General features: G+C 46.3%; 1 protein-coding gene across 3 annotated transcripts; it reads right to left on the bottom strand.

Annotated features, from left to right (window-relative positions):
- Window positions 1–844: 844 nt before the first annotated feature.
- On the bottom strand, window positions 845–26715 carry LOC149330790 (uncharacterized). Of its 3 annotated transcripts, XM_089561437.1 has the most exons (8): window positions 24811–26715; window positions 21849–21896; window positions 15500–15529; window positions 13317–13394; window positions 10596–10838; window positions 7708–7847; window positions 5529–5810; window positions 845–2561 (listed from the first exon to the last, which is right to left on the bottom strand). In XM_089561437.1, exons 1-8 carry the CDS (start codon window positions 25019–25021, stop codon window positions 981–983), a joined length of 2613 nt encoding a protein of 870 aa, XP_089417563.1. In that variant the 5' UTR covers window positions 25022–26715; the 3' UTR covers window positions 845–980. The 3 variants fall into 3 exon arrangements, with proteins under 3 accessions (XP_089417563.1, XP_089417565.1, XP_089417564.1); XM_089561439.1 differs by lacking the exon at window positions 5529–5810; XM_089561438.1 differs by lacking the exon at window positions 15500–15529.
- Window positions 26716–26818: the final 103 nt, after the last annotated feature.

Here is a 26818-nt window from a genome sequence, read left to right as displayed (position 1 = left end):
CTACCCCAATCACCTCTCTGTAAATATTTATTGTATTATAAATGTTTTCACCACCACCACCACCTTGCGTGTTTTAACCCCAGAGCGTTCTGCGATAATTAGCATTTGGCTGCAGTAAGTAAAATAAATTGGTTTTTGAGGAAAGGAAACGGCGCAGTATCTGTCTCACATATTTCGGCGGACACCTGAACCGCGCCGCGAGGGAAAGAAGGAAGGTGGGAGTAAAAGAAGAAAGAGAGAAAGAGGTGCCGTAGTGGAGGTCTCCGGAATAATTTCGACCACCTGGGAATCTTTAACGTGCACTGACATCGCACAGCACACGGGCGGCTCCTGCGTTTCGCCTCCATCGAAACACGGCCGCCGCGGTCGGGTTCGAACCCGGGTACTCCGGCTCGGTAGACGAGCGCCTTACCACTAAGCCACCGCGGGGGGCTGCAGTATGTGTAAGAAAAACGAATAAACAACAAACAAATAGGCCAAGGTAACACGTCTAAATACAAGGCTGTTGAAAACCAAAAGAAAACATTAACTGAGGTATCACGTACTATATTAGGCTCACGAAAGTCCTGGAAACACTCAAGTACAGCAAGATGCTTCGAACGGATAAGTTACACTGCATGATTCAAACGTGAACGGTCACTAGTGTTTATGGCCAAATATACCCCACCCCTAGCTGTTTGCGGCACAGGAACACAATACGAATGTCGCGTACAATATGCTAGTTCTGGTTAGAAAGGAAAAATATATAAAATTATATTCTGATGACCCGACCTCGGATTTGAGACGTCACGGATTCGGAGATTCAAGAGCGAAGATTAGTGCTGCTGGTGAAATATGCGGAAAGTTGATGGCGTAGACTAATGACACTTTTAATGGAGGGCTACCAGTATAGACGGTAGGAACCTTCGGCATAAAAATAGAAACCAGACCCCCTCTCTCTCCTAGGCTACTGCTCTGTACCGCTTACCCCTAAGGAAGCCCTAAAACTTGCAGCGCCCTGGTGCCGCCATTTGGTCGGAACTACTGCAGCCGAACGTCTTGTGAAACTCAGCCATGGTGGACACAGCAAGTGTACAAGCAGCCGAAGCCGTGTCCTGGTCGAGGGAGTTAAAGTCCGCGCGCGTCTTTCCACCAGCGCAGAGCGAAAGACACGCACGTCTGAAGAACAGCTGCTTCGAGAAAAATGGCGCTTCACTTTTGGTTGCATCCTTGGCAGCCAACGTTCTTACGAGGAAGACAACTCTCAGCGCCAACGCTGCTGCAACTGCCTCGTCGAACTCAGCGTCGCCCAGCACCCCGTGAAAGGCCCCAGAGCTGTTGGCGTAGCAGTTCCGTGCAGTTGCGTAGTAGCTGGCCGTGTCGTTCGACCAAGGCGATGATCCTCGTAAGCCGATCAAGACCGCCATCACCTTCCGGGCGATGTGGAAACCCAGCATCGCTACGTTGGCGTCGCTTCCCGCAGAGATGTCGTCGAAGAAGACCGGAGTAACAGCGAACATGTGCGAAACAACTACGGTGTTTGTCGTCGAGTTGGCCAGCAGCTGAACCTCTACGCTCTGCGAGTACTCCTCGTCCTCGGGTATAGAGGAGTCCTCGTCGACGTCATCGGGGATGCTAGTTCTTCTCAACACGTTCGCCTTATTGTAGATCCAGTCGTTGTTGTTCATACCGAAGCTCGGATTGAATCGGCTGTGGTCCATCTCTTCCTTGGACACGTTACCGATGTTCAGCGCCGCTAATCGCATATCTTTTGCTTTGTCCAGCGCGGTGATCCGGTCTTTGACGTTCATCCACTTCGGGTATGTCGCACCTTCTTCCTCAATCACCTTCTGTACGGTCGAGAAGTAGCCACTTATTGCCTCGGCAGTGGTAGGCGAGATGGACAGCACCTCTGCGAGAGCCGGTAGCCAGAGGCGCTTGAATGTGACCACGGTGTCGTGATGGCAGATCCTCTGGACCGATTCTGCATCGATCTGCTTCGATGCGGCGGTGAGTGTGAAGTCAAGTTTAAGGAAATCGACGGCCAGTAGTGCCACAATGTAGAAGGTCTTCACTAATGGCATCTTGTGCAACAGGACCAACTTCATGCTATCGCATGTGGCTTTAAAGTTCCTAGCGAGGACATTTACCTCCGCGGGCAGCTTCATTTCGTTCTGTGAGTTCGTCCCTTCAATCCACTTGGTAGGCGGAAATTCGGCGCAATCTGCTTCCGACGTCGGTGTCAAAGGAGAGCGCATTGCCTGCCGAAGTGTTTCGTTAAACCCTATAGTATCATCGAGGGCTAGGCACGGTGCGATGATGGTGTCGTTAATGTCCTCGCCTCCAATGGCTTTAAGCACAGTGGTGAGGTAACTCTTACCGTGAGTGTCTCTGCCAAAGCTCGGCAGTCGCTGTCTGAAGGAGTTTGCTCTGTCTATTCCCAAGTAAGCCTTGCTCTCTATAATTCCGGTGGTTATTCTGAACAGCGCGTGAAGCCGAAAAAGGAAGGAGAGCTGAAGCAGCTTGAAGAACGTCTGCTCGGAGGTCGTGTTGAGCCAGGATTTTACGGTTGTGCCAGATACCTGCGGAGAAACAGCGTTTTAATATCATTGCTTAATTTCGGCAATACTGGAATGATTTTAAACGTCATTAGAGACATCTACAAGCATGCATCGCTCTGTTTAGGTCAGGCGCACTTGTTAAAGAAGCACTGAGGACAAACTGAGATCCATCCTTCGAGATATTAGCGCGTCCTAATGCAACGAGGATATTTCACTATAAACCTAGCCGTCATTAGCCATTAAACGTCGAACGGCTGCCCAAGTTAATTTTAAAACTTCCTATTTCGTGGCCTCAAACGGGAAGATTTCTACGGGCAGCCTTGCGTGTGTGAGGACACCGTACGCACGGCCTTCAATATTCTCCCAGCGTTTGTTGAAGGACAAAGTTTCGAGTGTGCTTTTAGTTGTTTTAAGCAGATAGTCTTACAAGCTGTCGATCATAGAAGCTCAACCAACTAACGCGCACACGATAGATTTTGTGACGGTATCCGTGACGTCGTAAGTTGCTATGTCGTGATTTAAACGGTTGTTCCAAACCCAGTTTCGGTTTCTTGGTTGTTACACTTTCAGGTTTGGTTTGGTTTATGTGGTTCTGTAAGGGACGCTGTAGTAGAGGACTGCTGACTATTTCGCCGACTTGGGGTTCTTTAACGTGCACTGACATCGCACAGTATACGGGCCTCTAACAGGAATTTGATGGGGTCGCCAGCTCAAAACGACCCAAATCCTCGAAGCTGCCCTGGAAAGGGCTCCAGGTGGTCGAAATTAATCTGTAACCTTCCACGACGGCGTCATCCATAGCCCATGTGTCGTAACTTTACTCAAATCGTAGCCCCCCCCCCCCCCCCCCATCGCTTATAAGGTTTATAGACAGTCTAGATACTTTTTATAGACTCTATCGCCTTCCCACAGATATTTCTTTTTGTCTATGCATACTCTATGGCAGCCCATTGAAAAAATTCAACTAAAATTGTATAGCCATAAATCTATCGATTGTCTATAGAGAGTCTACAGACTTTATAGACAGAAGTCTGTGGACTGTCTATAGACTGTCTAAAAAATTCAGGGGGCACTTTGACTGTCTAAAGTGCGTAGAGGCGAAAGCGTTTTCCGCACCACTTTCAGTGCTTCTGTGGCACTGGTGACGTCACATGTAATTGAGTACTAATTACTAAGTGATGACAAATCACTAATTAATGGTTAATTACTGATTAATGTCTGAATACTAATTAACTGCTAATTAAGCTTAAGCTTCGCCTTTAGGAGTGGAACGCGACAGCGTGTTGTGGCGCTGCCAGGGAGTCCACGGAACGCCACCACCCGTTCGGCGCGATGCCTTGCCGTTTCAACGCAACAGTTTTTGAGGAAAGGAAATGGCGCAGTAAATCTCTGTCATCTCGGTGGACACCTGAACCGCACCGTAGAGGAACGGAAGAAGTGGGAGTAAAAGAAGAAAGACGAAGATGGCCCGTAATGAAGAAAATGAAAATTGTAATGAAGGAAAGAAAATTACGCAGTAACTGTCACATATCTCGGTGGACACCCGTCAAAATTCAGGGGGGGGGGGTGCACTTTTTTGACCTAAAGTGTGGTCACTGATGTGTGGTTAAGATGTTAAGCTTCGCCTGTAAGAGTGGAACGCGAGAGCGTCTTGCAACGCTGCCAGGGAGTCCATAGAGCGCCATCGCCCATTCGGTTCTACGCCTCGCTCGTCGGTAAATTAGTTTTTGAGGAAAGGAAATGTATTTCTCTCTCATATCTCGGTGGACACCTAAACCTCGCCGGAAGGGAAGGGAGGAGGATGGCAGTGAGCGAAGACACCGTATTCACTAGACGTGCCTTTGTTCATTCCAAACCATCGAGCTGGCATGGCGGAGTGGATAGCATGCTCGTCTCGCACTCCGAAGACCGGGGTTCGATTCCCGAGCTCGACCAATTTCTTACTAGGTTTTATTTATTTATATGGCCTGACTAAAGAAGTTAATTAGGCTAATTAGGTAATTAGGCTAATTAGGTAATTAAGCAATTAACTAAGCTCAGTCCCACTTGGAGCATCACTATATTGTCCCTTCAATTGGTTGCATGGTTACTAGCCAAAGTACAATTGGCCCCGTTTGAAATTGGCGCACTGTGACGTCACGACCGTTTCGACCAACTGAAAAGCGTGACATTCTCTGTCAACAACTGCTGCTTACAACGATGAGACATTAAAGGCTTTCGCCTTAAAATTTTTTCTGTAAGGGATGCCTCCAAACAGACGGAAAGTAATTAAACGGGCTGGCTGATTAATAAAGCAAAAATCTATAAGGGCACGGTTCATCGCATCACAGCGGCAAAGTGTATTAACTACGGTTCGCGTCAGAGGAGTCTAATTTTGACGGGACCTCAGTTGTGAGCTTCCTAGCTAAACAAATCTGAAAAAGTGAGGAAAGCAGGTAAGGCAATGTAAAAAAAAAATTAATGGTGCTTTAGCTTCGGTTACACCGAGTAAGAAGCGGTAGCTTCACGGTGGTTTAGCCTGGCAAAGTCTTGTTATGCTGGGCGTTCAGCATTTCTTTGGTATTTTCCAGGCTAAACCACCCCTGTCTCCGCCTCGCCCTTGACTTGACCTTGATATGACCTTGACACTGACCTGTCCAACTGCTTGACCACTGACCAGCCACCGGTTCTCCAAACTTATGAAGGTTTGACCTTGGCTGAGCCTTGAAGGTCATCGGAAACGTACGGCGATCTCAGCCCGAGACCACTAGTAGTGAAGCTACAGCTTCGAAAATATGTACTGTGATAGCAGTGTAAGCCAATACTTGCACCTCTTATTTACTTAATATACCCCTTTCCTGAGGTCTTTAATGTAATAAAATGAAATGAAGTGTTCGCGGACGCGTAAAGGCAAAGACGGTCGATTCGCATAAAAGCTAGCTCTGTAAAAAGACTCCTCAAAGTTTCTATAGACCATTCCCCACACAGCATCCGCGCTGGCCCTCTCACCTCCACCACCTTGTTGACGATGTCGCGGACGGTCTTCGGGACGCCTAGGTAGGCGACGCAGGTGCCGTAATAGCGAGACACCATGTCGGCGGGCTGCGAACCCGACAGCCGCGCCATCATCTCCTGGTGCCGCCTGGCGGTGTAGTTGCGCAACACGTCCGCCATAAAGGACGACGGGGTTGGCGCCGTCGCATTCGAAAGCCAATGGCCGCAGACGTGGCGGTAGAAGTTGTGGCACGGGTTCACGTGCTTGTCCACGATAGCATCCATGTAATCCAACACCTTGAAACCAGGACGGAAACACACATGCGTCCCATATTCTCTGGAACAATGCTCACCTAGTACAGTCGTCCGCAGACCTGTCTATACTGCTCGAAGTCCGTGCCGTCTGCGCGCTGCGGGGCGCAGACGGCACGGACTTCGAGCGCTCTCGATAGGTCTGCGGACAACTGTAAGAGCAACACAGTACTAGCTACATCGGTAGTCTGCAACCTTGTGTGATATTGACTGCGTACGCAACCGCAGTATTTTATGATTTTAGCCCTGAAATCACGGTAGGCGATGTTCAATATTCCCTGTGGCTTTCGCGTTCGGGTGATGAGCTCAGAATCGCGGGATGAAACCGCAGCCTTGGTGGTCGCATTCCGGTCCTGGGGATTGAAAACAAGCCCGTGTCTAGAGCCATTTCAGTGCACGTTGAAGGGACGCTGCAACGATTTTGAAGGTGGCTATAAAATGCACGTAATACGTAGAGGAAAGGATACTGAGCGTTCATGCCGCGTGCGAGACCCTAAAAGCGAGGCGATAATTTACAAAATATCTTTCAGGAATACCACACGATGTAAAATATATGTATTCTATTGTCTAAGCCATCATTCGAATGAAGAAAAGAATGAAGTGAAAACTTATGTCCGCATTCCATTAAGAATCCCTCAAATTTCCCGCATTCACAGAACTAGCACGAGAACACATTGTGGGCCGTTGTTGGCGCCTTCACAATTCCACCAGTCTGTTTCAATTGTCTGCGTGATATCTTTTTAGGGTGACAGAATTCCGCGTCTTCCTGGCCGGACCTAGGTAGGGGAAGCCATCTCAGTGCTAATATCACGATGGGACCAGTCCTGGTATTGGTTCCGATGTTGATGATACTGCTATTGATGAATTTATTCAGAAAGAACACCTTGGCCAAATTTCGCTATGGCACAAGGTATTTCACTCAGCTCATGGTGGGGTAAAATGACCCATTTTTTAGGCAGTTCATATTAAAAGATCCAAGTACTAGGTCAAATCAAGAGATTAGTATACAACAGCTGTATCTTACCAGTACTCACCTATTGGGTAGAAACGTGGAGGCTGACAAAGAGGGTTGAGCTAAGTTAAGGAAAACGCAGCGAGCTGTGAAAAGCAAAATGATAGGTGTAACGTTGAGATCTGAAGCGGGCGGAGAGGGTGAGGGAACAAACCCGGGTTAATGACACCCTAGTCGAAGTCAAGAGGAAGAAATGGGCTTGAGCAGGGCATGTAATGCGAAGGCAAGATAACCACTGGTCCTTAAGGGTAACGGAGTGGATTCCAAGAGAAGGCAAGCGTAGCAGGGGGCGGCAGAGAGTTAGGTGGGTTGATGAGATTATAGGAAGTTTGCGGGGATATGGTGACCGCAGCTGGCGAAGGGCAGGGTTAATTGGAGATTTGAGTTGATTTATTCGGATTTAACGTCCCAAAGCGACTCAGGCAATGAAGGACGCCGTAGTAAAGGGCTCCGGAATTTTCGAACACCTGGGGATCTTTAACGTGCACTGAGATTGCACAGTACACGGGCCTCTAGAATTTCGCCTCCATCGCAATTCAGCCGCCGCGGCCGGGATCGAAACCGCGTCTTTCGGGCCAGCAGCCGAACGCACTAACCACTGAGCCACCGCGGCGGGTGTTAATTGGAGAGACAAGGGACAGGTCTTTGCCCTGCACTGGGCGTGGTCAGGCTGATGACGATGATGACTAGGTCAGGTGAAAGCATGTGCCTACTGGGAAACTGTTGAGTACACGACGGCAGTGTGGCAGGACCTCCCATTCCAGATGCTCAATCCACTGGTCATCGTTATACCACGTAATCTGGTGGTGGTTTTTGGAGTCTCTTATGCAATAATCGGACTGCAATAAAACGGGGGACCGAACTTCTTACCCCATGGCACGCCGACTTGAGGCAGCGATGCTGGGGCCTGGGGAACGCCTTGAAGGCGACGATGCTGAGAGCGACTCCGCCCACGGTGAAGAGAAAGACCACCAGGATGGCCGCGGGACTCGGATACAGGGAGACTTCACCTGCGGATGGTGGAACATGCCGAAAGGAGGAGGCATTCATGGGTCCATATATGCCACCGCTTTTATAGCGTGTGGATATATTCATAATGGTGGTTCAACAGCGCAAGCACACACAGACCAAGAAAGAGACAAGACGCACACACCAGCGCTGGTGTGTGTGTCTTGTCTCTTTCTTGGTCTCTGTGTGCTTGCGCTGTTAAACCACCATTATGTGGTTTATGTGTTAAACCACCATTAAAACACCAACTAGCCCAATCTGCCGTTCTTCTACTGTGAATATATGACGGCGATATCTGAGGACTCAGTTACTGAAAGATAAAGCCAAACTGCTCTCGAAGACGCGCAGTTTGGCTGGTAACCTTTATGGTAAGAGATTACTCCAGTTCTATGGTGCTAACATTTGGAATGACATCTCGCTTGAGATCAAAGTATCTAGCTAGTTTGAACACTCTGAAAAAAAGATATTTTCTTAGTAATATGTATTAGTTACAAGCGGTATTCCTTATGCTGTTTGTTTTCTCTTTTTCGTGTTATGATCGACTGACATGCTTTTGCCCTGTTTCAATTTCTAGTTTATTACTGTGCTGCCATGCGGGCGTGACTATGGGCACAAACTAGCTCTGTCTATGGGCCCATCAAATTTTGATTTATGGTTTATATGTTCAATAAAGCAAAAATCAATTAGTCAAGAAATACTACGCAGAGAAATCTCGGCCGCACTAGCTACCATATGGGCCTCACCGCATTGTAGGCAGTTTTCTTTGCCTCGCAGACAGGATCGTTTTAAGTGATGAAAAGAACGGCGGCGCACAAGGACACAAACAAGAAAGGGACGCCACACCCAGTTGGCAGCGTGCGCATGCGGTGTCCCTTTCTTGTTGGTGTCGTTGTTGCACCTCCTTTCATTTTGTCATTAACTTCGGGTAACTTGGCGCTGTCTTCTCGTCTCTTTATGACCGGATAAAAGGTTTTACAACTCATCATCTTATCTTTAGTTGTCACGCACGGGTCATTTCATGAATTTCATTTGAGGACACACTTCTCATGACCACATCACAGGTTGCATACGGTTTTGCCGTCTATGAGAGCAAAGTAAATTTCTGCGTATGTAATTTTTTTAAATGCTGCTTAGGCAAGCGCAATATTTTTGATATTGGGTTCCAAAGCAATAGTCTATGATTAAGAAAATAAAGACAACAGTGGCCTGATTACCATCTTCTGAAACTCTTTTCCATGCTGAACATATATTCGATTCGATACTCGCCAGCATTTTTCCCTCGTATTCGTATTCAAAAATATAAATATTCGCACACCTATTCCTCTGCGTTATCCTCAGTAAAGTCGTGCCCCTATCTATGTCAAGTATCGTAATTTTCGGTGTGCAGCCCGCAGAGCTCAATTTTCGCATCTGCAGCACATCAAGAGCAAAGACGCAAGTGACAAGCGCAGCGTCATCACCGCGGTCACCGCCACTTTCCTCTCGCGCTGCAGGAAGAAGAGGAAAGAGCTTGCATTATCCAACAGAAATGGTATCCCCCCTCCCCCTCTCCCCCCTCTTCTAGGCACCAGGCCGGGGAGGCAGGAGGCACCGTTTTAGATGCTGGCCAGGAGGTCTTGGGTCCTGGCTGCCTCTTCAGCCAGTCCGACGAAGCAGACCTGGAGCACAGTGTCCAAACTACGCAGCAGGGTCTCCCAGGATTCTTTACAGTCGATATTTAGAGCCCTACCAGGATAATTTCGGCATTCCCAGATTATATGGTCGAGGGACCCCCTCAGCAGCACTCGATGCAATCCGCATACCCCGCTCCGTCCGTCCGTCTGACAACCTACCTACCCTACCTTACCCTACCTACCCTACCCTACCTTACCCTATCCTACCTTACCCTACCCTACCTTACCCTACCTACCTACCCTACCCTACCTTACCCTACCCTACCTACCCTACCTACCTTACCCTACCCTACCCTACCTACCTACCTACCTACCTACCCACCCTACCCTACCCTACCCTACCGTACCTACCTATCTACCTATCTTATCCTACCCTACCTTACCTTACATTACTTTACCTACCTACCTACTTTCCTACCTACCTACCTAGCAATCTTATCCTACCCTACCCTACCTTACCCTACTTACCTACCTAGCTCCCTACCTCCCTAGCTACCTATCTTATCCTACCTACCCTACCCTACCCTACCTACCCTACCTATCTTATCCTACCTACCCTACCCTACCCTACCCTACCTACCCTACCTACCTTACCCTACCCTACCGTACCTATCTACCTATCTTATCCTACCCTACCTTACCTTACATTACTTTACCTACCTACCTACTTTCCTACCTACCTACCTAGCAATCTTATCCTACCCTACCCTACCTTACCCTACTTACCTACCTAGCTCCCTACCTCCCTAGCTACCTATCTTATCCTACCCTACCCTACCTTACCTTACCTGCCTTACCCTACCTACCTTACCCTACCTACCTACCTACCTACCTACCTATTTAACCTACCTACCTACTTACCTACCGACCTAACCTACCTACCTAACTACCTACCTATCCCCTACCTATCTTATTCATTGATGGCTGGATAGATGGATTGTGATCAATCAATGAACCTATCATTCAATCAATCGATCATGCAGTCAATCAATCAACCAATCACCAATTCAAGTAAGCTATCAGTCGGTCGATCCTGATCATCCTCTCACTGTCGGTAAGCGCATGTCCCCAACTCACCGACTGGACTAGAAGCCCCCTTTTGCTTTGGCTGAACCGGTCGCTGTGGCGCCCCCTGCTGGTCTGGCAACTTTGTGCTTTCCTGTTGCTGCTGTCCATGCTTCTGCGGTTGCTGCTGCTGCTGTGGTTCGTGCGCTTTCGGCGCCTGTCGTGAACGGGACTCCTCGCGCGCCGGTTGTGAATGACTCTTCAGGTCGGTGCTCGACTCGGTCTTCCTCGCTTCTTCCCGAACGACCAGCGAGGCTGCAAAAGGCGACGGGGAACGCTCAGCGCTTGCCGATAACACACTGCCACTAATCGGCACTGGAGATCCAAAAGACACCATTAAATATGAAATGCAGAGGCTAACAAAGAGGGTTCAGCTTAAGTTAAGGACAACGCAGCGAGCTATGGGAAGAAAAACGATACGTGTAACGTTAAGAGATCGAAAGAGGGTGGAGTGGGTGAGGGAACAAACGCGCGTTAATGATATCCTAGTTGAAATCAAGAGGAAGAAGTGGGCTTGGGCAGGGCTTGTAATGCGAAGGCAAGATAACCGCTGGTCCTTAAGGGTAGCGGAGTGGATTCAAAGAGAAGGCAAACGTAGTAGAGGGAGGGACGGCAGAAAGTTAGATGGGTGGATGAGATTAAGAAATTTGCGGGAATACGTGGCCGCAACTGGCGAAGGACAGGGTCAATTGGAGAGACATGGGAGAGGCCTCTGCCCTGCAGTGGGCGTAGTCAGGCTGATGATGATGATGAACGCCACTACCTGTAGGTTTCCTCGTTCCAAGAAGAAAAAACAAAACAAGTAAATGTCCGCTGCAAAGCCTTTTTCATTAATGCGAGGGCATTTTATACGGCTCTGTCGGGTCAGCAAAAAGTGTCCGCAATTTTGTCCGCACGATTACGTCGTTCTCTGAAGATAAATATGTAAAAGTGTGATTGTGACAGATAGCGTGTGATAAAACGTTGCCGTGGGAGAAATTTGGTCGATGATGTGCAATTAGTTAATTAAATAAACGCGAAAAAGTACATAGACGTCTAAATAGCCATGGACGTCGATATAGTACATAGACGTCAGAACAGCGTCGGACGTCGATATAGTATGCGGACGTTTCGCTTTCGCATTGCTCTAATGCGGGTCACCGCAGTGATCTCAAAGGTTTTAATTCACTTTGATTCGATGTGAACGCACCGTTAAAATGAGTTCTATGGATTTGCTATTGGCTTTTGCAGAGGCAGCATTCGTGGCTTAGAAGTATCTCTAATACGTTTCCTTCGTCGCTACGCCGTCGGTAGTACTAAGCGCCGGAGATTTTCAGGAGGAATTTTCCGTACTGAGTCTCATACAGTGAACAGCGAAAGTTGTACGGGCGACTTTCTCTCGGTAGAAGGAAGTCATCGGCGTTTATGTAGGGCAGCCATTCAAATGCGTGGGACAACGAACGCTGAGGAAAAAAGTTACGGTCGCTTACTGTCGCGGTACAACGAGAGATGAGCACTAACAGGTTCACAAAATGATCAAAAGAATAATTAAATAGATAAAACAATATTTATTTATTTATTTATTTATTTATTTATTTATTTATTTATTTATTTATGTTTGCGGTCTATAGGGGAAGAAGAGACTGTCGCACAACTATCGCTATCTGCTGCATGCCTCGACAGGAAAGCGAAAACTTGGGGAGAGTTTCTAGCGTTTCTTCGTGTCATGACAGATTTCAGTTCGATTTAAAGACACGCTGATGAGAACATTGTTGTTTGATGAGAACATGGGAATTCTTTTTTTTAGTGAAAAACGATTCACTGACTCTTTCTGGCTTTGGTGGCGTTTGTCAGGCAGCAAAATGCGAATTTACTGATGGAAAAAAAATGGTTTTAAAACGTAACATTTTTTCCGCCGCTCCTTCTAATGTCGTGACGTCAGTAAAGAAAAGGACTTACTGCTAACCGTCCAAACGTTAATGATCTAGCCTCAGCAATAGGCATTTAAAATCGCAGTTTACCCGCACAAACAGCCTGTCCTCAATTTTCTGTGAGAGTGCCCATTAGAGTGAGGTAATCCGTAGGATACAAAAAAAAAACAACTCCATTCTTCCTCAGCGCCCCTTCATTCCATGCTCAATTTGGCTTATGCCACTAGACAGGAAAATGGTAGGTGTAACGCTAAGAGACAAAGAGGGCAGGATGGGTCAGGGTACAGACGCGGGTTAATGACATCCTAGTCGAAATCAAGAGGAAGAAATGGGCTTGACCAGGGCAGGTAATGCGAAGGCAAGATAACCGCTGGTCCTCAAGGGTAACTGAGTGGATTCCAAGAGAAGGCAAACGTAGCAGGGGGCGGCAGAAAGTTAGGTGGGCGGATGAGATTAAGAAGTTTGCGGGAAATACGGTGGCCGCAACTGGCAAAGCAGAGGGTTAATTGGAGAGACATGGGAGAGGCCTTCGCCCTGCAGTGGGTGTAGTAAGGCTGATGATGATGGCGACTGGTTCAAATACGCAAAGAAATACTTTTATTTCAGCGGTTTGATGCGCGAAAAGACGCGAGATATGTGAATTAAGACGAGACAAAAATGAATGGAACCATTGAAGTTCCAGACTGAGGAGACAGCGGCTCAAAAATAGAAACGGCACCAACCGGGTGGCTCGCTATCTCTCATAGAACATGACGTGAACGGCAAAACACCTTTTGTCGGCTCCTTGAACTCGTGCCCCTGAAGCCAACCGAGTGGTATTTACCTGTGCCAGTGCTTTCGACAGCGTCTGGGCCCGGCTTGGAAGCCCCAACCTCGTCCGCCGGCAAGTCCTGGTGCTTACCTGCGAGAAGGAAGAGTCACTGGACTCGGGCTGTGGCCCGAAGCGAAGGTGTACCATAGGGGGCAAAAGAAACAGAGCCCCCTCCCCCCCCCCCCCCTTCCAAGTTCCGGCCAGCGCCACTTTGCCGGGGAGCGCCACCTGAGAAAACTCTTCTGGTATCGAGACCGGCGCTGTGGGCCCATTTCTACACCTGAAGTGATTTGTCAGATGGCGCCACTATGCACAGTGGCGTTGGCCGGAACTTGAAGGGGAGGGGACGGGTGGCTCTGTTTCTTTTGCTCCCTATGGTACGTGACACGGCGGCTGTGTAGTAAATCGTGCTTTGGGGCTCTGCCCATGTGAAAATTTCTTTAGACAGTCTATAGACTATGAAGTCTTCATAATGAACAGCCAACTTGCCCAATCGCCTACCCACATCAAGTCTATAGACTGTCCGCATAAGTTGTCAAAACAAGTTTCAAACACTGACAAGTCTGCAGACGCTCTGTATAGATTTATGGCAATTTTACACTTTTAGTATAGACGTTTGTCTACAGACGGTGTAAAGGCTTTCAACAGACAAAAAGAAATATCTCTAAAAAAGAAATTCAATACTCTTTATTCCTACAATACCTGCAGCGCCACTTGAGGGCATTGCAGCGGGGGGCGCAAAACATCATAAAACAAGTCCGCAGTTTTGCGGCAAACTGAATCTTCTAGTAACACGTTCCAATCATTTATGGTACGCGTGAAAAATGATTTTTGGAGTCTATAAAACAGAGCAGATAACAAGTGTATAGAGAACCTAACGGCAGTTTAAATAAGGGCATGCCACCTAGCTTACACACTCTTCACTGACAAGCACGTGAGCGGTGCATTTCCCTAAAGCGTGCTACTGAGAGAGCCTGCGTTGCATACTGGGACAAAATGTTTGTTCAAGGCGAAAATGACGCGTATTTGTGCAGGGCCCATGAAAGCGCTGTAAGAGCGCGGGGTACGTCAGTAACATTTATTTGCTCCCAGTTTCGAACTTTGCTCTCCACAAAACTTTTAAAGCAACTGCGTTTTTAATTATTATGCCCTTTGAGGATTGCTTTTTTTTATGATCTAGGCTTTTAGAAAAGGCTTGGTCTTACATTTAGCTTTTATGGTACAAATCTGCTTCGCGGGAACGCTCCTTACACACGCAAGCGTCAAAATGTGAACTTGCCGGAAGTCAGGGCGATTTTGGAAACCATTGCAGGGGCCCAGTTTACAGCAGTTTTATGGCAGCACGTGCCTGCCAACCTTGCCTCTTTGTCGCGACATTGCCGAGGTAAAATAATGTGTAGGTATGCTGACTGCGGTCCACTGTCATCGTTGGGTTTGGGTTCGCTTCAACAATGCTAATATATGAGGACTGAAAAGCCCTGCGCCTTACGCTTTTCGATCCTAACACATCCAACGCACAACACTGCCGATTTGTAGCGTACAACAATAACCACGCAAGTAGCAACAACGCTACCGTTGCCTTTGAACCGAAGGTAGTTTAATAACCCTTTCAGGCGCTTTGTACACAATTGTGTAAGCGGCAAACTTACAGCTTTTCCTGAGAAACTGGAGCACTTAACAGTGATTACATTATTTCTGTCAAAATGAGTACCTTTCTTGTTGCAAATAAGTTGCTTTTTTATACGATGTAGCGAATGCAGTAAATAATATTTCACATAAGAGTGAGCTAGGTAGCACTTTGTCCGCCGTTTTTGTGCACACAGATTTTGCCGCGAGTGAAAACATTGATTGTTTTTGCTCAATTTCGAGCATAATGTGAATCTTCCAAACACAAAGCGATTCCACGATCCCTAGGGTGTTTACCTGACACACGACAACATTTCGATGTTACTATTTCTAACAAATCAGATAGTTTGTACGGAATTCTCCTTATCGTTGTAAGAACTGACCTGCTGGTCTTTCACGTTCGAAAACTAACAAAGTCCTTTTCTTGAGGCCTGAATATACTACTTAGGTGAAAAAATAATTAATTTTAGTGAAAACAAAAAATGGCGCCTGAAAGAGATATACAAAAACCACGACCAGGCTGATTTTCTAAAAAGTATGACACACCATTAATGCACCGCATAACTTACGTGTGCTCGTTTTCGACTTGTGCCGCTTTCCTGTATCAACGAAAACGGGAAAGGAAGGTTGGGGAAGGGAATGAGAGTAGCTTAGAAATGATTAGTTTATTCGGGTTTAACGCCCCAAAGCAACTAAGGCTATGAGGGACGCCGTAGTGAAGGGCTCCGGACATTTCCACCACCTGGGGTTCTTTAACGTGCACTGACATCGCACAGTACACGGGCCTCTAGAATTTCGCCTCCATCGAAATTCGACCGCCGCGGCTGGTATCGAACCCGCGTCTTTCAGGTCAGCAGCCGAGAGCCATAACCACTGAGCCACCGCGGCGGCAGCTTAGAAATGAGAGCAGTTCCGTGTGTCGAAAATCGCGCAGTACAACCTTCCTTCATTTGAAATGATGGCATTTCTCTCTTTCCTTTAATTTTTCTTCCCCAAGCTCTGCACAGAGGAGAGCCCCGTGCTCGCATAGGTGCTTTCGTAGTGTCCTGTTTACTGTGCTTGACTGTGACTATGACTGCGTGCTTGACTGTGTCCTTGACTGTGACTTTGCTTTTGCCTTGTTTTGATTATGTTTTATGCGAAGCATACTACTTTAGCTACCACTTCAGCCCTTCACTGTGGTTATGCGCCTCCAAATCACGTGATACATGACGTCACACCACGTGACACGATGACGTCACGACAGTGGAGAAAATGACGTCACACCACATGACACGATGACGTCACGACAGTGGAGAAACGGGGGCCCACCTCGCGCCGTCGCTGTGGTTGTGCGCCTCCAAATTACGCGACACGATGATGCTTCGCATTCTCCAGGCTTAACCAAGTTAAGCCTCAGTCATTTTTTTACTTTTCTGATTTCCTGTGTGGCCGGCACTCGGTGCTTTGTTTAGACTGTTACTGTGACCATGACTATGCTGTAACTTCGGCTTTCCTTTTTTTATTATTATTTCTTCCGCGGACTGCACGCTGTGCTTTGACTGTCTGCATGTGACTAACTTTTACTGTGATGTGCCTTTTCTTCCTCTTCTTTTGAGTTTTTTTTACTGCTCTATTTTCCTCTAATTTTTTTCCTTCTTCTTTGGAACATATTTACTTCTTTTTCATTTATCTTGAATTGGCTTAAGCCTGGCAAAGCTTTGCTGGTCCGGGCACCCTGTCGCTTTCTTTTATGTTTCTTTTTTACCTTTTCTGAGAAGACCAATGAAAAGGGTAAAAGGGAAACATATTCACACACTGCACAGCGTCACGAGACAGAATCTAAGCAACAAGCGACTGTTCATTAAAAAAAAATTGCGTCCTCACACCAATGTCGCGCGTCTCTCCTTGCAAAATTATGGAAAGATTGCTATAACTTTCACAATATGTCTCCCTTGTGTAGATGGTGGAGAGGGGGTAGGCAGATTATTTCTGGACACTCACAACGTGAACAAGGGAGGGGTAAGCCTCACGGTGCTTGCCGACGTTTCGATAAGAGGACTGCTCTCCGCCTTGTCGAAACGTTGGCAATCACCCTGCTGCTTTCCCTCCCTCACTCACTTGGTCAGTCCCTTGAGCAGGGTGACTTTTTCTTTTCATTTTGCTTTGTTATAGACACGGAAGAAAATTAATTGCCCGGTTACTTGATTACCTTGTTCACGTGAGAAATAACTAAAATTAAGGCACCACGTTGCGCGAATTGAGTAAGTGGTTGCCGCCCAATGCAAACGTATTAAAATCTACTACACTACGCGCGTAACTAATGTAACGTACACACGTGGAAAGAAGGCTGCTACACAAAATTTAAAGGTGCATTGAAGAGGAATCTGAACTCGTATTTTTAGCGCTGGAACTCGATCTACAAGTTCCAAGCGCTCCTAGAAACATCGAATTATTGCCCTGTGCGGCCGATTTCCCTAATTTAAATCGGATCAATGTCCGGCTCCCACCTTTTTTTTTTTCAATTCCCCGCCGACGGTGGGTGGAGTCGACCAACCTTCCACCCAGTCCCGTGGCGGCTTGCCGCTCTGTCATCGGCGGAGTGATACGTAGTGATCGGCGAACGCAAAGAGTCCACGCGTATTTTTATTTCCGTTGGCCTAAAGTGCAGCTATGTCTCTGACTGGATTATTTATTCACGGAAACCTAAAAAACAAATAAAAGTGAAAGCAAAGCCGCCACGCGATTGCTTGAAAGGCACTGCATGCGTTGGTCGACTCCTCCCACCATATGCGGGGAATTAAAAAAAAAAAGCGGGAGCCGGACGTTAATCCGATTGAATTAGAGAAATCGGCCACACAGAGCAATAAAGTGAAGTTTGTAAGAATGCTCGGAACGTGTAGATCGAGTTCCCGCGGCAAAAAGACGAGTTCAGATTCCTCTTCAGTGCTTTAAGAGCTCAGATTTTGAACACAGAGTAAAAAAAGAAAGCAACTTACTTTTGCTCTCGTCCACTGCAAGAATTTTTATACAGCTGATTTAGACAAGTAGCATTGGTCACGCATTTGGCAACTGACCTGCTATATAATGAGCGATTTTTTTTTCTGGGAACATACTTTTTCTTGAATTTGTTAAAAGTTGACAAAATTCCGCCCAGTTATGAATTTTGTGTTCCTCGAAGCCGGAGAAAAGCGTATCTCTGTAGCTAGACTAACCATATCTCTGTATCTCTCGACTTTACCTTTTCCATACTTTTTTCCTTCACAGCCATCCAACCCCGTCATCCTGCCTTCCCACCGGACCTTGAAACGTGTCAGCCACACCAAAAGTATTTACCCGTCGTCTGCCCATACCACTGCGCATCTTTTTTTTCATTTTTCATCCAGACCGCAAAAGACTGGAATGATTGGAATGATCTTCCCGCTGACGCCGCGCTCCACTCCAATCCGCAACATTTTAAGACATCAATCGAAAAATTATTTTCTTCTTGTCATAGGCGATGCATTTCTTTTGTTATCTTTGCTGTAACCACTCTATATATACCACTCGTGTAATACCCGATACCTGGGGCCTTTGACGTGTATTTTACATAAATAAATAAAGGTGTCTTGCTGTTTTTTCTCAATTACTGCAAAAAATGTACAAAGCTATAGTACAAGCAACATGCCTGTAGCATCAGGAACCACAAGTACCGCAAACTAATGAAGCCAATGCACATAAAGGGCGAACTGATCATACTCGTTATGAAATTAGAAGCGCTTCAGCAGCACGGCGTATTTCGACCTATGGCAATTCAGCATAAAACTGCATTCATCTTATAGTGCACACTATTTTGAGGCGATGATAGGAAACTGATTTTTTAACTTGAGGAGTGCCTTTTTGCGGCACGCCTCAGGTACTTATTTACTCCAAGGTGGAATTTATGTGAAACGAGAGACGGGTGCGACGATGTGTCTCAGGTAACGAACGCTTTACATGCCAAGAACTCGCCCCACAACTGGCTGGCAGCGCAGTTGAAGCTGCGAGCGCGAGACGGCGTCTTGTACGGGTGTTCTGTTGTCCCACCCTCACACGCGAAGCTCGCTTGGTCTGTGGGTCACGTGGTGTTGCGAGGTTTAACGACCCAAATCGACACACGGGCTGAGATGCACCTCAGAAACTCAACATAAAATTATCTGTTGTCTCAACAGTTTTCGTGAAGAAGGCACAACACCGACCAAAAAATGAACTTTCAGATGACGTTTCGGCTCCCGCACGTGAGGTGACCAAGGCTCCCGTGCGGGAACCGTAACGTCATTTAAAAGTTCATTTTTTGGTCGGTGTTCCGCCTTCTTCAAGTACACGCCCGACCAGACGTGTTTCCGTCAAACCCTCAACTTCCACAGCAGTTTTCTTGCAGCATTTTGGGGCCTAAAAAAATTCTTGTAGTAACAACAGTAACAACAGGATTTTCTGTAGTATGGTGCAGTTCCGTGTCGTAACGATAGAGCTAGTACTGTCGCAACAACGAACAACTTTGAGTTCCTACAAAAAAAATATGTCGCACGACAAGAAGAGAAAAAAAAAATCGTCGCAGTTTGGGACCGGCTCTGCCGTATTTTTTTGACTGGGGCCCGGTACATCGTAGTAAAGGACTCTAGATTAGCCTCGACCACCTGGCGTTCTTTAACGTGCGCTGACATCGCACAGCAGACGGGGGTCATTTATTTCACTGCTACATCGAAACACGGCCTTTGTGACCGGGATTTGATGCCACGACCTCGGACAGCACAGCCGCATGCCGAAGAATACGCCTGGAAGGCGTTTGCAGCTTCATCTTCCAATGCCAGTCAGTTACGAGATTTCTGTGTAGCCGGGCTGAATTACCTTTACTACGTATGTTAAGCCGCATATCTAGTGTTATACCCGTGCCACACGGACAGATTTAATGCCATTAAGTGCTTACTGCCTTAAGTTTTAATGGCATTCGTGCGGTGCCACACGCACAAATTTAATGGCATTAGCCTTACTGCCATTCGCGACCTACTGAGTTCGCCACAACTCATTCGCCCGTGCAATGCGTACTCTCGTTCCCATTCCACACGCAGAAAAGTATGCAGCTTTGTTAGTAGCAACTTCCTAACCAGTAGGAAATAGTTAATTCTTAACTTTCAGTCAGATGAGGCAACTATACTGCATTTTCGATGCGAAGAGCGCCATTTTAACCAGCCTTATTGACAGGTACTCTCGACTTCGGTGCTGACATGCGAGTCTATAGCTACTTTTTCGACTTGCAAAGCAGGAACAGCCGTATTTTCTGAACAATCGATTTTATATTACATTTGAACAACATATCCCATTTCCCAACATTTCCCAAGCGTTATCGTCATCGTCACTTTCGATAATGGCATTAAATGTGGACGTGTAGCACCAACTCCGAAAATAATGGCATTAACAAACTTAAGGCCTTAAGCATTTACTGCCATTTCTTGTGAGCGTGTGGCACGGGTATTAGTTATGTGGAATAAGCCGATTAAACAACAAAAAGTTAGTGAGAGTGGGGATTTAAAAAAATTAGAGATCACTGCGGCGACCTGCACTGGGAGAATACGAAAGCATTGACGCCTCCTCGGCACTCATCGCCTCTGTCATTTTCTTTTTTGTTAATTAATTTTTAATCTACGTCAATGAAACTTTTTTTAGCAATTATCACTCATCAAACACATTTAAATTTATTTCAAACTTCACTTTCACTCCTTTGCCTATTTTCCCACTATTCTGCCACTCGCGGCCGTTTTCCCGTCCACTTATACTTTATCGAAGTCCACGCTATTTCAACATTTTTTCGACATTTTTGGCTCTAATTAATTAACTAACCACCCTATCGACATAATTGTTTTTTGCGGGGCATCCTCACATCATCCTCTTTCGATTACAACCACTCGTTTGATGCTACCGCTTCTGAGAACGTCACAACTGCTGCGGACGCGTTTTGCGGACATGTATCGGTGACACGACCTCGCCGACATAGCCTAGAAATTAGGGGTGTGCGAGTATCCGAAATTTTCGAATATAATTCGAATATTATATTTTTATTATTCGTATTCGATTCGAAATCCAAGTATCCGTGTTGTTTCAAATATCCGACCCGACGCGATTATTCGCATCTAGCCATATTCTATCGCGAGCACCGGCATTCATTTCGGTCCGCAGGCCCTATCGACAGAGACATGACAACATGGCGGCGCCCAGAGCAATGGGTAACGTTCGGCCATGCAGTAGCTGACTGCGCTGGTGAGCTTCTTTGTGGCTATACCTGCGAAGCTGGTATCTTAAGAGTTCTGCACGAAATACCTCGCAATACGTGCCAGTTCAGTGCCAATTGAGGGGGCATTTTCTGTGGCTGGAGAGGTCGTTTCAGCTTGAAGGGAACTACTTCTTCCTGACCATGTGGAGCAGCCGGTTTTCCTTCACGACAACCTTTTATGTTCATCCCAGCAACACGCTTTTGTGCTTATGGCAAGCTAGCCTTAATCAATGCCGTGCACTAGTCATTTTCTGTGATATTTCCACTCTTCTAAGAATAATGTTCTAGACTTTGATATTTTTTGTCCAGCCACACGCACCTCTTGTGTTCATTTACTCATTGATAGTTGAACTGTGATGTTCTTGGAAGCTTAAATGAATGTTTTGTAGTGATTAAATGCGCCTGTCCTTCACTATTCGATATTCGTTTCGATATTCGGAACTAAGTATTCGTATTCGAAAAATTTGATATTCGCACACCCCTACTAGAAATGCTTTCGCATTAACAATTGGCGTTGGCAGTGTTCCTCTCCTCAGTAGTTTCCTCGACTTCACGAAAACGAGGTTTAGTATCCTTTCAAGAGGTGATGCCTTTATCCCAATGCATAATCCAGCCCAGCGTTGCAGTCGCGCAAAGGAAAGAAAAATGCTTACTTGCTCCGCTTCGCTCGGACTCTTCTCGACGGCTCTCCATGCTCGGACCTTCAAGGACAGGTGAAGTCGTTTAATGAACAGCACTCACACATATGCGCTGCGATTTATACCGACCGTCTAATGCACTACCTTTGTCAGAAACATACTTGCCATTGGAATTGCCCCTTGTGCCCGTAGCAGCGCTTATGTGGAGCGCATAGAAGTGCTAGGAACCCGAGATGCCTGGTTGCTTTTTTTTTCTTCAGCGAGGAACTGGGTGAGCTGATGACGATAATCTAACTCCACTAGGTGGCCCAAAAGCAAGCCTGGTGCTCTGTACATTTTCTACAGACTCAGATCCCTGAAGCCCGTGATTAAACTTTTCCACTCATGGCAGCTTGGATTAACCAGTTTCGCTAATCGTGACCATTTTTCGGTGAGCGATTAAGACGCGTCTAGCCTCGAAACAAGAGCAGTTTTCTTTAGCGCATTCTGCTATATCCCACATGCGCCACATACGCCCGCGCATTCTTTTTTTTTTTTTAACTATTCTACAGCGGCCCACATTCTTGGAATGTACGAGCACACGTCGACAGATTAGGGGTGCACAGCTCACTGGGAACGACAGAAGTCTAGCTGGGGATGACAGACCACAACAGCCAGTCGCGTGGGCCTGTCCAAGCGTTTGGTGCCGCTCTGAACACGCGGTGGCTAACTGCGACGGGCACTGCGGCCTCCAAGATTCGAGGTTTTCAAGAAAGGTCGTGAACTAGACCACCGCCGCATGAACGCGTTTCCAACGTCCAAGGATTTTATGTCTGTTCTGACCATCGGATTTCGTTTCCTTTCTTTTGCTGAATACTAAAAAGGTCTCGTGGATTAATTTAACTACAATTTAATTTAAATTTAATTTAATTTAATTTAAATTTAATTTAAATTTAATTTAACTACACTCAATTTAACTACAGTACGTCTTCATCGCTCACTACGCACCAACACGTCTACTACAAGACATCGGCTCTTGCTTCCTACCATACACACAAATTATGGCCGGCAAACGTTGCAATTTACGGGTTCTCATTTGTGGAACAGTCTTGATTATAACATTCAAATTTCACCTACACTTCATGCCTTTCAAAAACAATTAAAACATTTTCTACTAAGCTCAACCTAGTGTACATTCTTCAGTGCTTTTTTTGTATTTTTTTTCTAATTATAAGATGTTTATTTCATGTTTTCACTAGTATTCAGTGCCTACTGCTGTAACATGCTTATTGCTATATAGTTGCCTTATTTGTTATTTGTTGCTGTCGTCTACATCATGTGTAACAGCTTATAGTGGTCGGGACCCTTAAACAAATTTTGTTGGGTCCCTGAAGTTCTGTGTTTGTATTTCTTTTTTTATGCTAAATAAATACTTTCTTTCTTCTTTCTTCTTCTTCTGAAAGAAAGTTACATGAAGCTCAGCGACTTTCTGGATGGCTCGTGTGGAGGTCAGGTTTGGTAGAGTTCTGCTGCACAGCAATTTGGACAAAAGATGGCTAAATAACACGAAAACGCAAATAAATTGTCAGGTAATTTTTAGCGCATAAGTATAGGACTTAACGAGGACAACTTATGGTGCAGGCATGAGTTTTCTTTGTGCAGCCTGGTGCTCATGGCAAAGCTGGCCACTTATCGCCTTCGTGCGATATGTGCGCCACTTCGCTAGCGCCAATAAAGTGATTACCATCATGATCCTAACTACTGTCCACTGCAGGACGAAAGTAAGTCTATCCCATTGACCACTAACTCTGGACTGCGCAAGCTGCGACCACCTTATACTCGAAAGCTTGCTAATTCGTCCATCTATCTCACTCTTTGCCCCCCCCCCCCCTTGCCACCTTTCAGAGCGTGCGTTCTAGTCGAATCTATCCGGTAACCCCAAGGGGCCACCGGTAATCTGCTTCCTGCATTACTTCCTCTGCCCATGATCATTTCTTTTCTGTAAGTTACGCATCCATGAACAAGAAAGCGTAAATTTAACTGCTGATTTTAAACATGTGTGTCATGTAACTTTGTCTTAGCAAAGCTGCATTTAGGGCTAATTAACGGTACAGATTTTTCGTTACAGCGGCTCATCTTTCTAAAGAAGCGGGATCAACAAATACGTATAAACAATAGCAGGTTTTTCTGTTTCACGCAACCATGTAGAAATGAAAACAAAAAACTTACTCCTTGTGCTGTCAGCTGAAAAAGTAGAGTTCGACTTTAATTTTACGCTAGGTACAGGACAGCGTGCAATCCAACACGGCGAGCGCAGACCGTTCGGTGTACAGTGGCACAAGTTGACGAAGCAAAAATATATTCAATGCCTTTATATCGACCGTGAAGACATGGCCGTTTCTAAGAATATGATAGGCAAACACCACCGACGGGGCGCTGCAGTTATAACCTTAGAATCCGAAGACGTCGTTTTCTCAAGTTTGGCAGCATTCGTGTTTATGAATGCGTGATTTTGGCACACTACAGCGTAGTGTTGGCAACTGCAGTGTGGTGTTGGCTCTGACTTCAAACCAAGTTGTGAGAAGCTAAGTATCCACGTAACTAGTAGCCACGTAGTTGGCGTGAGTAGTTATATGACCGGCACGTATACATTGAATACTTGTCGAAGTAACCTTTGATTGCTATCTCACAGGTACACGACAGAAAGCGTAAATAACTAAGCGCTGAGAATGTTACCGGCAAAAGAAATCGCCACGGTGTCCAGTCACAATGAAAACAGCGCAACCTTCACGAAGGATGCAGAAAAGGAAGTGTCTCGTCTTCCAACCAACTAGCTCATGATCTGCGCTTCAGGATCAGAGCGGTCCACGTAAAACGCGATATCAGAACGCAATATCGATGGAACAGAGGATAAGAAGGCAAACGGTGCAGGCAAGTTAGCTGACGCGTTTGGCCTATGGCCGACAAGGCTTATCGGAGAGAAAGGGTGAATGCTTACTGCCTTTCTTCTTGCGCCGCCGCTCCTTTTTGTCGGCCTTGTGTATGGACGAGTCGATGCCAGAGGACTCCATTGTAGGGCTACGGCTGATGCGCGGTCTACCCAAACGAAATTGCCGAGCTAGTTGCAAGGCGGGTTGCCTTTCACGGCACGGTGTCACGCGAAGCTCGCGCCATTCCGACTGGATTGGATTGGATTCGGGGCCTTTCATTTTTCATTAGATGGACATAGCCAACGTTTTTAAATCCCTGGCAATGGCGATGCTGATGATAGTGCGGCTGATGGCGTTGTGACTAATTATAAAAAAAATTTAAATTTTAAACAGGAAAGCCACTTTCTTGACAGAAAAAAGATGGGGTACGGTAGTGAAGATTTGCAAGGAGAGATCAAGAATGGCATAATCCTATGAAAATTTTATTTTAATTTTTTTTTAATTTTAATTTTAAGTTTAATCCTATGAAAATTTTCTTATGTATACCACTACACCTTGGCGAATCCCCCCACGTGGGTATGTGCCATTATAAAGAGGTGAAGAAGAAGAAGGGGGACGCCAGCAGAGTAGATAGTGCCCAGGAAAGATGATGTAATATGCGCAAAATGAGAACGAAATCACAAGAAGACAACGGAAGAGCACAGGAAATAATTACGTGGGGAGGTGGTATGGATGAGATTGGAGTTGCAAGGAATAAGAAAACAAAGGATATAGATACGATTGAAGTAAAGAGAAGAGGATTCATTCAAAATGTATGCATGTATGTATGTATACATGTATCTATGTATGTATGCAACGGTAAGAGATCGGAAGCGGGCGGAGTGGGTGAGGGAACAAACGCGGGTTAACGACATCCTAGTGGAAATCAAGAGGAAAAAAAGGTATTGGGTACGTAATTCGAAGACAAGATAACCGCTAGTCCTTACGGGTGACGGAGTGGATTCCAAGAGCCGGCAAGCGTAGCAGGGGGCGCCAGAAAGTTAGGTGGACGGATGAGATTAAGAAGTTTGCAGGGATACGGTGGCCGCAGTTGGCCGAGGACAGGGTTAATTGGAGAGACATGGAGAGGCCTTTGCCCTGCGGTGGGTGTAGTCAGGGTGGTGGTGATGTATGCATGCATGTTTAACGTCCCAAAGCGACTCAGGCTATGAGATGAAAGAGGCCGCAGTGAAGGGCTCTGGAAATTTCGACCACCTGGGGTTCTTTAACGTGTACTGACATCGCACAGTACACGGACCTTTGGAATTTCGCCCTCAATCGGAATTCCACCGCCACGGCCGCGATCGAACCCGCATCTTTCGGGCCATCAGCCGAGCGCCATAACCACTGAGCCACCACGTCGGAGCATATGTATGTATGTGAATACAAACACCAACTTGCTCAGCCTCCCACATCAGTGAATATACACAACCATACCAGATTCACCAGTTACCCAGTACGCACCCATTGTTCTATCTTCTCATGCAAGCCCACCTGATTTCTCTTCAAGTCGATACAGTACAAGCACACTGCCAGTACCTCCCCCCCCCCCTTTCTAGGAAATGCACGTCGGCGTAAAATGCACTTTTTTTTATTGTGCGCTGCTGCTTTCGGTCTTGGAATCTGCTTTCAAGTCATATTAATATTCCGAAGCCAATGGATATGCAATGAAAAAAAGAAGGCTCCCATATTTATTCATTCTCGTTCACCCTCAGAGGCAACAGCGATTGGTGAAAAGCACCTAACTGGTGTGGATACTGGTGGTCTATTAAGTGCTGAAGCGTCTAACCTAAATTTGTTGGCCACAACAGCGAGGGTAACAGTGTTTTCGAAATTCGAAAAACTGATACGGATATTACTTATGGTGGGCTACATGCCTCTTAATAATTAAGGTGCCTAACAGTAACAGTTAAAAAGTTAACTATTCAATGTTAGTTAACCAGCCAGCTAATTAGCACGTCTTAGCAATATTCTGATGTATTTTACCCTTGACAATGCTATGCCAAAAAAGCGCTCCTCTAACTCAGAAAGCCTATT

Source organism: Amblyomma mixtum, chromosome 9 (genome assembly GCF_055824585.1).
Source record: "Amblyomma mixtum isolate Tamu chromosome 9, ASM5582458v1, whole genome shotgun sequence".
NCBI classification, from domain to species: Eukaryota; Metazoa; Arthropoda; class Arachnida; order Ixodida; family Ixodidae; genus Amblyomma; species Amblyomma mixtum.
The sequence above is the reverse complement of the archived record's forward strand: the minus strand, read 5'-3'. Positions and strand labels throughout refer to the sequence as shown.